At 28.9% G+C, this 14,190-nt stretch overlaps 2 protein-coding genes across 2 annotated transcripts in view; one reads left to right on the top strand and one right to left on the bottom strand.

Annotated features, from left to right (window-relative positions):
* Positions 1 to 2,462: 2,462 nt before the first annotated feature.
* On the top strand, positions 2,463 to 4,332 carry LOC136083407 (probable serine/threonine-protein kinase drkA). Its single transcript, XM_065802803.1, has 3 exons — positions 2,463 to 3,132; positions 3,269 to 4,153; positions 4,261 to 4,332. Exons 1-3 carry the CDS (start codon positions 2,917 to 2,919, stop codon positions 4,330 to 4,332), a joined length of 1,173 nt encoding a protein of 390 aa, XP_065658875.1. The 5' UTR covers positions 2,463 to 2,916.
* A 4,963-nt stretch (positions 4,333 to 9,295) lies between these two features.
* LOC136083934 (intraflagellar transport protein 140 homolog) overlaps positions 9,296 to 14,190 on the bottom strand; it is a 30,276-nt gene continuing 25,381 nt past the window's right edge. Inside the window, 6 exon segments of the mRNA XM_065803892.1 lie at positions 9,296 to 9,409; positions 9,677 to 9,818; positions 10,389 to 10,554; positions 13,660 to 13,695; positions 13,698 to 13,875; positions 13,953 to 14,155. Coding sequence (XP_065659964.1) covers positions 9,329 to 9,409; positions 9,677 to 9,818; positions 10,389 to 10,554; positions 13,660 to 13,695; positions 13,698 to 13,875; positions 13,953 to 14,155 — 806 coding nt within the window. The 3' untranslated portion in view covers positions 9,296 to 9,328.

Genomic DNA, 14,190 nt, shown 5'->3' on the forward strand with positions numbered 1-14,190 from the left:
CAAAACGTTCCCGTAAATCTCTGACGTTTTTTTGGTGTTGTGCAAAAAATTTTGTGCGTTGTTTTCATTGTTTTTTGTTGTTGTTGTTGTTGTTGTTGTTGTTGTTGTTGTTGTTGCTGTTGTTTTCTTGTGTATTGTTCATTGGGTATTGTAGTGAATAGTTAATATTGTTATATGTTTTAGTGTGTTGCTTTTGTTTGGTATGTTTTTTATATTTGGTATATATTTTTTATTTAGTTTAATGTTGCCAACTTTGTATAGTTAGCTATTGTGTTTATAAAAACAAGTGACTTAATATTTCTATTATTATTAATGTTTTTGTTGTTTTCTTATTATTGTAGTTTTTATGTTTATTACTATGGCAACGTTATCAATTGAATCTGACACGACAGCCAAAATCAACTTTGATAACATTATTGACGACTTGGCTGGAATGAAACGAGAAAAGTACAGTTCATAAAGGTGAGTCTAAGTTTATAATCCTTTTGACGCAGTTTTAAAAATTATCTAACTTGATCGGATAAAAGAAATGGCGTGAGATACTTTATCCAAGTAGCTACATTCATAAGCTGGGCTGGCTCACTTGTTTGCGTTAATGTCTCACCTGAGTAAAATCCCACGAAAATTAGGCAAAATCTCAATTATCCGGGCTAGTCTATTGGTCATATAAACAAATTTAACTTTTATAAGTAAGTATTAAACATGGTGAGACCTCATGCAAGTGAGCCAGCCCGACTAACCACGCTAGCTTGCCTAATTTTTTTTTTTTTTTTTTTGATTCACCTCCCCAAGGCCTGAAAGGCCACTACAGATGAGGAGGCTACTTAGTAGTGGTTATAACCCTCTCTCAACTCTTTAACTCCGAAACACGAACCTTGACAAACAAGGCTGCTGTGCCGAGAAACAAGTTGAGCGCGTTACTACCAGGGACGTGGTGGGGATCGAACTCGGAAGCGAGCGCTTTACCACTACACCACTACCGCATTTAAACAGCCCCTTAATATATCTCACTGTAACAAAAAAAAAATTTGTCAACTGTAACAAAAAAAAAATTTGTCAACTGTACCAAAACTTAATTTTACCAAATCCAAAACTCAATTTTACTAAAATCAAAACTTAATTTTGCAAAACTTAATTTTACCAATTCCATATGTAAATTTTACAAAACCAGTCTTAGACATATCAACAGTTTAACCTTTCTCTAAAACATGACTAAACTATTTTCTTAATAAATTTTACGAATGATCTCTCATCAGCAATTCCTGGCTTATAGTTTTTAATTTTCATTTATAACCCCGACAATAAATAAACTCATAAACTTTCGTTTAGCATTGTAAACCCAATATTTTGGGCGCCGAAGCAAATTTGTTTTATTATTGTTTTTTTACCAAATATTCTGATTTTGTCGTGTCTTCAATTGATTGCAAACTGTAATTATATGGTAACGTTTGCAAGTTTCATAGTTAAAGTGTTTTGTAATTGGCAACTATTTTTATTGTGTTTGTATGGTTTAATGTGTAATTGTTAATGTGTTTATACAGGTTTTAATGTGAGTTGTTGTGGTTCTGTAATTGTATATAAGAATTTGTAAAAGATGAGTTGAATTTAGCTAGATAAGATAAAATACAAAGAGAAAATAGTAATTTTATTGTTGTACTTTATGAAAGAATATTACACAAACTGTTATATAGAAGATTGCAAACTGCTTATATAGAAGATAGACATGTTATATAGAATAACTTAGCAATAACAGTTGCTTTATTTCTCAAGCAATAGGTTTAAATGTATTTGATTACACTTTTTTTTTTATCGCAAATTAAACTTTATCCATAGTTTGTTTAGCATTTTTAGAATTTAAATAATAACATTAATCGTGCAAATGTTTTAGCTCATTTTTATAAAGCTTTAAACTACTGTTTTTTTCAAGTGCTTAATTAGTTATTTTTACCGACATCTTTACTTTATGTTATTATCTTTACCTGTTATGTTTTTATAACTACTTGATATATGAGCAAATGATGTTAAAAAACTTAAGCTATGTAAGCCTCATTTTGTGAGTTTATAAACCTCGTTTTATCAACCATTGTACTTCTAATTAAAGCTTAAAATTGTTTTCTTTAAGCAAACAACAAAACATAGATTTGTAAACAGTTTTATCTGTTTACAAATCTATGTTTTGAAAGTCGGTATCACACTTTCACTTTGACAAATTCAAATACAATGTATTTCTTTGATCTTAATATTTAGCAAAACTTGACTGTAGAAATTCTGCCTGAAGGTACACTAAATCAAACTTATTCTATGCTACATCTCAACAAAAATACTGCAACCCATACATACAAACATCTCTTTTTGTTATTAAGAAATGCCTTAGACCTACGTTGACAATGCTTATAATAGAAGTGTTGGTAGAGTTGGAATGGTCCACGGAAGCGCAGTTATTTCAAGTGGAAGCTCAGGTAGACAAAGTAGTTACACTGGTCATGCAAGTCACTCTTCTGGATCTACTTCATCATTAAACCGCAGTTACGTAGATAATGCTTACAACCGTAGTGTAGGTAGAGTTGGATTGGAAGTTGGCTCCATGGTTATTTCAAAAAATAATGACAGTTCAACAAAAAGTAATCATCACTCCAATGAAAAAACATACGCTGACAATTCTTTTAATCGCAGAGTAGGTAGAGTTGGATTAGAAGTTGGCTCCATGGTTATTTTAAAAAATAATGACAGTTCAAAAAAAAGTAATCATCACTCCAATGAAAAAACATACGTTGACAATTCTTTTAATTGCAGAGTAGGTAGAGTTGGATAAGAAGTTGGCTCCGTGGTTATTTCAAAAAATAATGACAGTTCAACACAAAGCAATCATCAATTTCCAGAGAAAAGTCAAAAACAAAAATACATGACGAAGAAAGAATGGGGGTAGAAGCTGTTAAATTAACAGAAAATAATCATAAATCAAAAAAAGTTTACGTAGATAACGCATTTAACAGAAGACACGGAAGAGTCGGATTACCACTTGGTACCAAACCATTAAGGAAAAAAGTAGAAGCTGTTGCTTTACCCACCTTCCCCTGCGAAGAAATATGTCCACAACCAAATGACTATAGTGAATATGACAATAAGCTTCAGGTAACTAATATTAAAAGTATTATTTTAAAGCCTAAACTTTGTATATATAAATGTTTTGAATTATTTACAACCTTCCTTGAAAATATAGTATAACTTAAGTTTTAATATATTTAACATTTATTAAATGTTTTAAAAGGAAATTATACAAAACTTGATGGATCGAAGAGCTATTGAAAATAATTTAGCACTTGACTCGCAAGAGTTAATTCCTATAAATACGTTACAATCATTTGCAAACATATCTGGAAAAGATGTTGCATACGAAGAATTGGAGCTGGTTAAAAAAATTGGATCCGGGGGCTTTGGGGAAGTTTATTTATCTAAATGGAAAGATACAATTGTGGCTGTAAAAAAACTACGTCTTCAAAGAATTTCAAAAAATCGTCTAAAGGATTTTACAAAAGAGGTCACAAACTATTATATGTTAAATCATCCAAACGTTGTCAAATTTTTAGGTGCATGCACAGTTACTCCGAACTTATGCATTATAATGGAATACATGGACATGAGTTTGTTTGAAGCTAAGATTGATATAGACTTTTCTGAGGAAGAATGTCTTAAAATCATATCACAAGTATGCAAGGGTTTACTTTATTTGCATGAAAACCGAATCGCTCATTGTGATTTGAAAACTCAAAATATTTTGATACGTTATAATGAAAAGGAAAACGTTTGCGTTGCAAAAATTTGCGATTTTGGATTAAGCATCATTAAACATAATACAGAAACTTCGGGCTCCAGTATTAAACAACATTTTGAAAATATCGGAACACCGCGCTATTCCGCTCCAGAAGTGTTAAGAGGGGAGCTAATAGCTGCATCTGCGTGGTTTATGTGCGACATTTACTCGTTGTCTTTAATTCTTTTTGAAATAATTTATGAAGAAGAGCCATTTAATAATCTTTCATATGTTAAGTTGCAAAAGCAAGTGGGAGAAATTGGTATAACTCCTGACATTCCAAGAAATGTCAAAACTGCTCTTAGCCAATCTCTTTTTTCTATTCAAGAACTTGGGAAACTCGTAATGTTCTATGTCTTCTTGATCTATGGTTTGACAAAGAACCTTAACTTTGCACAGCTTTGTAAAAAGATCTTGAATGTATTTAAAAGGCATAACTTAATGTGCAGAGGTGGAGTGGTGCAGAGGTGGCACTTTCTGAGGTTCTATCAGTCGCTCAATTTAAGTTTGCAAAAGAGTGAAAAGATTATCAAAAAAATATAATATAGTTGGAGGGGAAACGAAGTTTAATTCATTTTTCAGGTTCTTTGTAGTCTTTCAAAGTCTTTTTAGTAACATAAATTTTAACAAAATAACGCGTAACTACCATAATTAAAATTTAACCAGTCACATTCCGCTAAGCTTGGTCGAATCCATTCAAATTTGTTCGAATATTGATTTGGAAAATGAAATTTAAAGTGATCAAAATTTGTCTAATTTGAATTTGAGTCAAATTCGAACTAGAAATTTAAATTCAATTTTATTCAAATTTTGACAAATATTTTCTTTTCAAATTTTGTTTTTTTCAAATTTGTTCTTTTCAAATTTTGAAACTTGTTCTTTTCAAATTTTGACGAATTAATATCGATATCATTAGAAATTATTATCAATATCATTAGAACTTAATATCATTATCATTAGAAAACTTTTTAATATAAAATTGGCATTTCAACTTTATATTCGTCAAAGATATAATCAAAAATCGCGCTCGAAAACATGAGCGCTCTCCGTTAAATGGAATTGGCAACCAACTATATAAATACTAATGATGTGGCGGTGCTCAGTGATAAGGTCTTCTAATAGGTTTCTTAAAAAAATTGCATTGAAAAACTAAATAAAACAAAAAAAAAAATTTTTTTGTTGTACATTTTACAGATTTTTCAACAAAATAAATCAATTTTAATGCTTTGAATATAAATGTTTGATGAGGTTTCATTTCTGAAGGTAAAAAAAAAACTAGGACTAAAATCAAATTTGCTTTTTTTTTTTCTGTATTCGTCTCCTTGCCAAAACGATTTTGGCTGAACCTTCTACTAAGACGTTTTTTAAATTTTTTCCTCATCAAAAACAAAAACGCCAATAAATCCTTGGTAAACAAAGGTTATTCTAAAACAAAGGTTATTCTAAAATTTTCCAAAAAACAAACAAACAGGCTTATATAATAAGTTTCTCAAAATAAAGATTTGCAAATGAAACCAAGTATAAAAACTACAAGCGTCTTTTTGAATCAACTTTAGACGTTCTAAAAAAATGCAGGGCGTCGAGAAAACAATCCGGCTTCAACAGCACGTCGTCTGATTGTTCGGTCCGATACAGGCAGCTCTAATTGCTTTTGTATCTCGACTGATGATATTCAGGGATCCTTCTTGACGGATCTGACGATCATAGAATCCTCTCTAAAAGTGGTGGAACGCGGTCTTCCACCTTTGTTATCTGCTGCCAACTTCCCCGTAGAACGATATTTGGAACATAGTCTTGATACGGTCCATGTTTTCACGCGATATTTATCACAAGTACTTTTTTGTGACATTCCACTTACGTAATCACCATTAATTTTCTTTCTTAGTTTCAATCCAAGACTGTCGGATAATCACGCTTCTCAAGGCTTACCGTGTTACATTTACCTTGTGATGACACAATAATGCTCTGTGGAACACAACGTCTTGGTTGGATGTGGGCTGTATTGATGTAATGAAACACTTGTTGTATTTCGCTTCTTGTATTGATGTTCTTCGATAAAACACTTTGATAAAACTCACTTCAATAAACTGTCTTGATAATACTGACTGATTGACTTCCATATACTGACTGAATTACATGTCGATTTACATGTCTCTTATATAGTAAAATGAACCTGTGTGAACCTGTTCTGGAAGATTCTAAATACTTCTTTTTGATGCTTCTGGAAGCTTCTGGATGCGTCTGGATGCTTTTGAATGTTTCTGGATATTTCTGGATGCTACTGGATGCTTCCAGATGCTTCTTCTCGACACTTTTGGATACTTCCTTTAATTATTAAAAAACCTCCGTGACGTTGACACGGGCCAGACTTAAGAAAATGAAACAAATCAAAAAAGTTGCACTTGTTTTGTCCGCTGCAAAATGGCACTTGTCAACAAAATTCTGCCTGTGTGCTGTCACCTGTCAGCTGATTGCTCATGTCATTGCATGCTATGACTCCAGACTCCTGAACTGTTTGCTGTGGTAGTAAAGTTCGTTTCGTTTTTAAGACAAGTAAAATTAAGAACACTTTTTAGCATTGTTCGATGTTGGTTGCAAATGTTTTGTCCAATACTGTATATCGTATGATGAAAAAAAAAATTAAAATATATGACAGTCACGTGTGATGTTCTTTAAAGACCAATACTCGAACCACTACTCATTATCGCTTATATAAACAACCTATATAAGTTTTTTCTAATATTTTAACTTCAATTTTATTCGCCGATCACACAAGCTTGTTTTACTCTAATAGTAATATCGATCTCTTATTTAACACGGTCAATAAGGAACTCACAAATTTAACTGATTGGTTTATGTCAAATGAACCATTCTTAAATATAAGTAAAACCAGATACACACTTTTTCATAGACTCCACACAAAAAAATTATTCTTTTAAAATTTCCCATCTTGATAATAGTTATATAAAAAGAGAGCGCTCTTGTGCGTACTTAGGAGTATTTCTCGACGAAAATCTTTCGTGGTGAGAACACATAAGTACAATATAAAATAAAATATAAAAATATATTTCCTTATAATGAAAGGCTCAAAGATTTTCAAACCAAAACCGTTTATTTAAAATTATTTAAGAAAAAATTATTTTTATAATTTTTTTTATTTAAGTCAACTCTTTTATTTAATTTTTCTTCGTACATCGCAAGGTTTTTATTGTCTTTATTAAATTGTGTCAGCCTTTTTTATTTTTTGCTTTTGTTAATTTAAATTAAATATCAAGTAATTTTTAACGGTGTTAAAGAAAAATTATATCTTATAAAATAATTGCTTGCAATGTAAAAATACGGGGCTTAGTGATAAGATTACTGACGTCTTCTTTTATCCCGGCCATGTAAACATTTATACATTTTGGTTTGGTAGCAATATTTAAACTGCAAAATATATATAAACAAACAAACAAACAAAAGTATTTTCTATTCAGCATTCTCCTCTGCTTCATTTTTATTGATCTTTGCGAAGATCTTCACTCTCCGTCAAGTTGAAGTACCTGTTCATTTCTAACTGCATAGGGCTGATGGCTGAATAAAAACAGTGACTGGGTGGACTGGCTCGATTGAGAAGACCTTGTTCTTGCTCTGAAGAAATAAGATTATTAAATAAAATGATTTTCTTTTTTAAAAAGCAAATTTTCTCAATTTTTTTAAATTCCATTTTCCTAATTTTTGCTTCTTTGTCAAGTTCTCCTCATTAAGTCCTGGGCTGGTCCAACTTTATTCTCTTTGATCATCAGCTTAATTATTTCCCAGTAAGTCACATTTTCATATTGGGAAATGTGAGTTTTTTGTAAAATGGGTGAAGAATTGCTCTATAACCATAAATCTATATTTATGGTTTGTAGGACCAAAAACAAGCTTTATAGAGGATTTTATTTGGTCCCAAAAATTTTGGAAAACACTTTGGTCTCTTTGCTGTTTGATGACTTATTAAGTTGAGAACTCAGGTGTTCTTCAATGTTGAAAAGTTTGGACACCACATGGCAAATGGCAGGTTGTTGCTCAGAGTAAAAATATACACAAATATATTAAAAAAGACATCTTTTTAATCTTGACAAGTAAACCAATAATGACAACAATTTGTAAGAAAAAAAATTAAATTTTTTTAATATTCATAAAGTTTTGAATTATTTGGAATAAAGAATTTTAATAATTTTTAGTTCTGAAAAAAATCAAACTCAATAAAAATTACCTGTTCAAATTCCTCTTTAGGCTAGACCAAATCATTATCAGGCTAAATTTTGAGCAGGTCTTAACATTTATTATACAAAATAAATTGTAATATAAATTGTCTCTTAGATCTGTTACAATCTTGTTGATTTCTGCCTTCTTTACGAATTTTTTTTTTTTTCATAATAAAAAACTTTTTGACATACCCCTGTTTAATATAAGTTACAAACAAGAACGTTGGAAAGTATGGCAAGTTAAAACTTTTTGCTTGTTAAGCGAAACAAACAAATTAGAATGTTTCAAACGACATCTCGTACAACCTAAAGTATTTAAAGATTTCAAGTCTACTCAAAATTTTAACAGCGGAATATATTTTAAGCTTAAGATATATTCCGCAATTAAAAACTTAAGTAAAATTTCGCTATTAAAAATACGTAATTATTAAAGGAGATAAAAAAGTAAAGTTTCTATTTTATCAGGTTCCAAAATATTCCAAATTTTTTAACGATTCTTATCGAAATAGCTCCTCTTATAAGAGAGCTATTTTGAAAAGAATTTTTCAACGACCCTTATCAAAGTAGCTCCTCTTATAGGAGAAGCAATGATCGTTGATTTGGATTATTTTGTTTAGAACCTGGCAAAACAGAAATTTTACTTTTCGATTTTTTATAACCCTTAAGAATAACGTATTTTACAGATATGTCCTTAAGTACATTGATACACATCGGGAATCCCGGAATACAAATTAAAAATAATGTTATGGACGTAAGACGTAACTTATTTAAAGTATTTGGAATATTGCATTAAAAGCAAGAACCTTTTTTTAAATTCATTACGTCAATTTAACATATTTAAATATATTCGATTAAGTTATTTAAATTGACTTCAGACACAAACCAAATAAGGAGACAGTGAAGTAAAAAAAAGCTTCTTGGTATTTCTATATTATATATTTTAAATGTTTTAAAAATCTTCACTGAATATTCTTATTTACAATAAAAATTTACAAATAAATTATAGTTTTTTTAAATTAAAAAGCTGTGTGCGTACGTGGGCGCATATCAACGTAACTAAAACTATTGATTTGCAATTTCCTTTTCTTTTTATGAGAAAAGAAAATCAAATCCTCAATGTTCTTAATCCTGAAAAAAAAAACGTTTTTATAACTAAACGCATCCATCTTTTCATCTTTTATAAATAAATGTATCCATCTTCTTCATCTATCTCTTCCTCTGGATCTTTATCTACTTCTTTGTCTTTAGTTGGTTTTAATGCGATTCCAAGATCTGTATATACTTTTTAAATATGCCCTTTAGAAATAACTTTTTCAAGTTTTACGGAAGGACAGCACTTGCGAAAATCTTCCATTAAATGATATGCCTAATAAATATTTTAGAAGTTTAATGAAAGTACACACAAAACATTAAAAACGTCTACAAAAGAAAAACGAGATTAACAAAAATAACTTTTCTCACAACAATATCATGTGTATGTCAATAATATTATTTCCAAATTACAAACAATAATCTAAAATATTGACAATAACACCAACATCGTAACCTACAACATTAAGAACATCACAACTTCTACAAAACGATGCAATAGAAAATTAACTACAAAAAACACTTAATAAAACAATATTTTTACTTTTTTATAGTTACGAACATTAACGTAATGCTCTATTAAGAAAGCGTAAATATGTTTAACTTGAATTGCTACATTAACATCCGGATCTTCTAAAAGCAATTCACAAGAGCTGACGCTTTCATCAGGAGTGCTCGAATACTCTCTATAAAAATTTATCTATATCTATATCTATATCTATATCTATCTATCTATCTATCTATCTATCTATCTATCTATCTATCTATCTATCTATCTATATATATATATATATATATATATATATATATATATATATATATATATACACATACATACATAATTCTATATATATACATACATATATAAATTAGTAAAAAACACATATCTAACTTTTATCTTCTACTTTAAGTTTAACCAGTGCTGGATCATCAGGAAGAGTTATATATATCCAAGAAGGAACTCTTCCTGATGATCCAGCAATGGTTAAACTTAAAGTAGAAGATAAAAGTTAGATAAGTGTTTTTTACTAATTTATTATTGCTCTGTTCTTTGAGAACATTGAGCACTCTATTTGTAAAATACACTAACATAATTTATATATATACATATATACATATATATATATATATATATATATATATATATATATATATATATATATATATATATATATATATATATATATATATATATATATATATATATATATATACATATACACATACATACATTTATATACGCTGAAAAAACTCACTTTCTTGCATGTATATATTTTTTCATGAGAGTTAATTTTGTTTTGATTAATGCAAGTTTTTCTTCTTGAACTGTAACATTTTTTGGTTTAGCTTTTGAAAGACACTTGTAAGCCTCAGTAAGTGCACCAAACGCTTTTTCATAATTCTCAAACTCAAAATCTCAACCTGAATAATAGTACATTTATATAAAGGTAGTTATTAAAAAATCAAAAAGTTTAGATGAGACATTAGATGAGGACATGGGAATATCTCAAGGGAAAATTTAAACGTAAAAATTAATTAGTTATAAATTTCTATTTACTACTTAACATTACTGAGCTTTTGAATTTTAGAAGAGTTGGTTTTTTTTTGCAAATTATTTGTGAATATATGTATATATTTTTTTAATGTTAATTCACCTCCTCAAGGTCTAGAAGGCCGCTTCAGTAATACATATATGAATTTTCATATATGAAATCCCATATATGAAAATTCAACAAGTTTCTTGAACTTCAAAAACATCACTAATAGTAAATACTCATGTATTGCCTGCTCTTATTTTTTTATTTATGTAGTTTTTAAATCTTAAATTACTATCTGTGAGAGATATTTAAGTTTTTAAAGACTTTTACTAAACTTAAGCATTTCTTTCCACTAGTAGGGTTAGATTTTGTTTAAAATGAAATGTAAAACAATTTCTTTAGATAAAAGTTTAGACTGTAAAATATACCTGTCAGTGTCTAATTCAAAGGCTTTTTTAGGGAATTACATAATTTTTCAATGAGGTTATTTTCCACTTATTTATTTTCCACTTATTTTTCCTGATTTTTTGAAAAATCAAGATGAGAAGTATGTCTTTTATCTCCCAGTGTGGTTTTTGTATCTCTCCCAGTATGGTTTTTGTATCTCTCCCAGTGTGGTTTTTGTATCTCTCCCAGTGTGGTTTTACATTGAATAGTGTTGTTGTTTACTAATTGAACCAATGATAATTTTTTTTTTAAATTGTGGTACATGATGGAAAATAACATGTACTTTTTGTGTGACTGAGACAGAAAGATTTTTTTCAAAATCAGGATCCAAGTTATTATTTGACAACATCTCTGAACAAAGCAAGGTATAGATGAACAAAGTAGATTGATAGAAGCTGATTTTTTTCAGAGAGATTCTTTAAAGGATACAACTCTCTAAAAAGTTTTACACATTACCATTAAAATGCCCTCCATAATATTTAAAATTACCATTAAAATGCCTCCATAATAAGGTCGAATTGGAATATGCAGTGATGTTTTGTTATTTGACAAAATGATTCACTACCCCAAGTAGCAAATGAAGCTCCATGGGTGGAATAGCTTCAAGCAAAAGCTTGTTACCAGGAAACTCAAGCAATGGCTAATGGATAACATTCTTGAAGTTTTTTTACAATTTATGTCTCCCCAGAACTTATAAGATTTTATCACTATATTTCACAAAAAGTTTTAAGCTGACCACGGTTCAATAGTCAACATCATACTAACAGTATGGATGCTTATAGCAGTGGAAATGTATGCCATAAAAATATTTGCAAGTTTTGACATCTGACATTTCTCTTCAACCTCACTTAGGCTTGTGACAGTAAAGTGGCCATTTAGCTTTTTTCCAGCTTCAACAAACTTCAGCTGAAAGTTTATTTCTTACAATACTATCAATGCTAACTTGATTTAGAGTTAATCCAAGTTACTCATTTTAATGTTAGAATGCTCACAAAACTATGCCGAATATGCACTATATTTTGAGCTGACAAAAGTTCTCTTAAAAGTCATCGTACAGTTAATGGTTTTATGATTACAAAAAGGTTCTATGACTACACATGATGCAATACTTTTCAATATTTTGATTTACCTGTTGATTCTTTGCTGTTAAATCTTTATAATTGAAAGGATGCTTTTCTTTTCTTTTTAATCTGGAAAATTAAACACACTTTTGTTGGTAAAGTTTTGCCATTTGCCATTGGTTTTCTTTATGCAGATGGTGTAAACAGATCTTCTGCACACTTCATGAGTTTTAGAACATTTTGGTATTTTGTTTTGAAGTTTTTAACCTTTTTTACTAAAGTTCAAACTTTATTCTTGATAAAGTATTTTTACACTGAAAAATTATTTAATAATTTAATTTTTTTTTTAAATATCAAAAAAGAGATTGATTAGAAAAGAATTTAATATGTAGCAAAAAATTTACTATAAATTTTTTTTTATTGGTAATCACAGGTTGGTGTACCCTAATGAGACCCTAACCTATAATAATTAAATAAAAAAATTATTATTTAATTAATTAAAAAAACAACCTCTTAGAACAAACCATTAATTAAACACTCTAGTGTAGTTGTTATTATTTCCTAAACTTTTATCCAAAAATTGTTTTATATTTCATTTTACACAAAATCTAACCATAAAAGTAGAAAAAACACTTGAAATGAGTAAAAATATTGTAACTCATAAATCTCTCTGTTTGATTTTTATTTATTTCAAGTATTTTTTCTACTTTTATTGTTAGATTGTGTGTAAATGTAAAATAATGAAATATAAAATCTTACATGTGAAAAATATAAAAAATCCCAATTATAGGATTTTAAAACCACTTGAAATAGATATCTACCGGAAAATGTAATTAACCTTAGAAAGGTTTTTATTGGATGTTTTCTTAGTATCAAGTCCTAAAATTTCAGGGTGCGTGAAATGAAATGGGAAACTGTCTAAATTCATTCCTGCTTAAATTTACTATATTTTTATTTTTATAATAAATTTTTTTTTTGTTAAAAAAATCAAAAAGAAATTTTTTATGTTTATAAGATCTCAATATTTATTTAATGTTAATGTTTTTTTATTATGGAAAAAAAATTTATAAATAAAACAATATTAGAAAAGTAAAGTGGCTCCTAAAATATTTTATTTTGCTTGACATAAATAAATTATGCATATTGATATGTTATGGTATATTATGAATATTGGTATGTTATGGTATATTATGAATAGAAGAGTGAATAAAAAAACACCTAAAAATTTTTTTTTCTAAGTTCACTCCAACCTTGTCCCATACCATCCAGACACAGGATGATGCAACAAACAGTGTCACATTAAAAAATTAATACCATGATTTTAATTCAATGATTAAGTAATTAGTTTTGTAACCATGACAATTCATTATTCTATAAATTCAACACAAATTTTATGGTACTTTATGGAAAAAAACACAACATGAAAACGAACATTCATTCTCACCCCACTTTCCCCTGACATATTTGTAGAGCAAAAAAACATACCTGAGCGCAAGACTTATAAAATGTTGATAATGATCAAGAGCACGTCCTTTAGTATAAAAACTATTAATATTCTTAAGAATTTCTGGATCTTTCTGCCAATCTAAAGACTACAAATAGTTTGCAGCCATTACATATATTTCTTTTTGTCTTGATACACCAGCAAAAAATACTATCTTTTCTGTATCTCCTGATTTTAATAACGACTTCATAGCCTAAGAAATAAATTATAAACATATTAAAAAACCAAAAACAGGAAAATGTTAAAATAATAAAAATTAGACGCAGTAACCTTCATCTTGTTTCCAGCCTGAGTAAATTTTTTTGTAGCAAGGTGAAAAGAACCTTGTTTGTATGCACAATCTCCAATTTTTTCAAGTAAATATAAACGATATTTTGCATCAGAGTGTTCTTTGGGAAAAGTCATTTTTTCTGCAATTTCTTCTGTTATTTGGATATCATGATCAAGGCACATTCGAAGTGCTTCTTCAAATTAAATAAGAATAAATTATGAAATAAAAAATAACTCA

Source organism: Hydra vulgaris, chromosome 08 (assembly GCF_038396675.1).
Source record: "Hydra vulgaris chromosome 08, alternate assembly HydraT2T_AEP".
Classification (NCBI taxonomy): Eukaryota; Metazoa; Cnidaria; class Hydrozoa; order Anthoathecata; family Hydridae; genus Hydra; species Hydra vulgaris.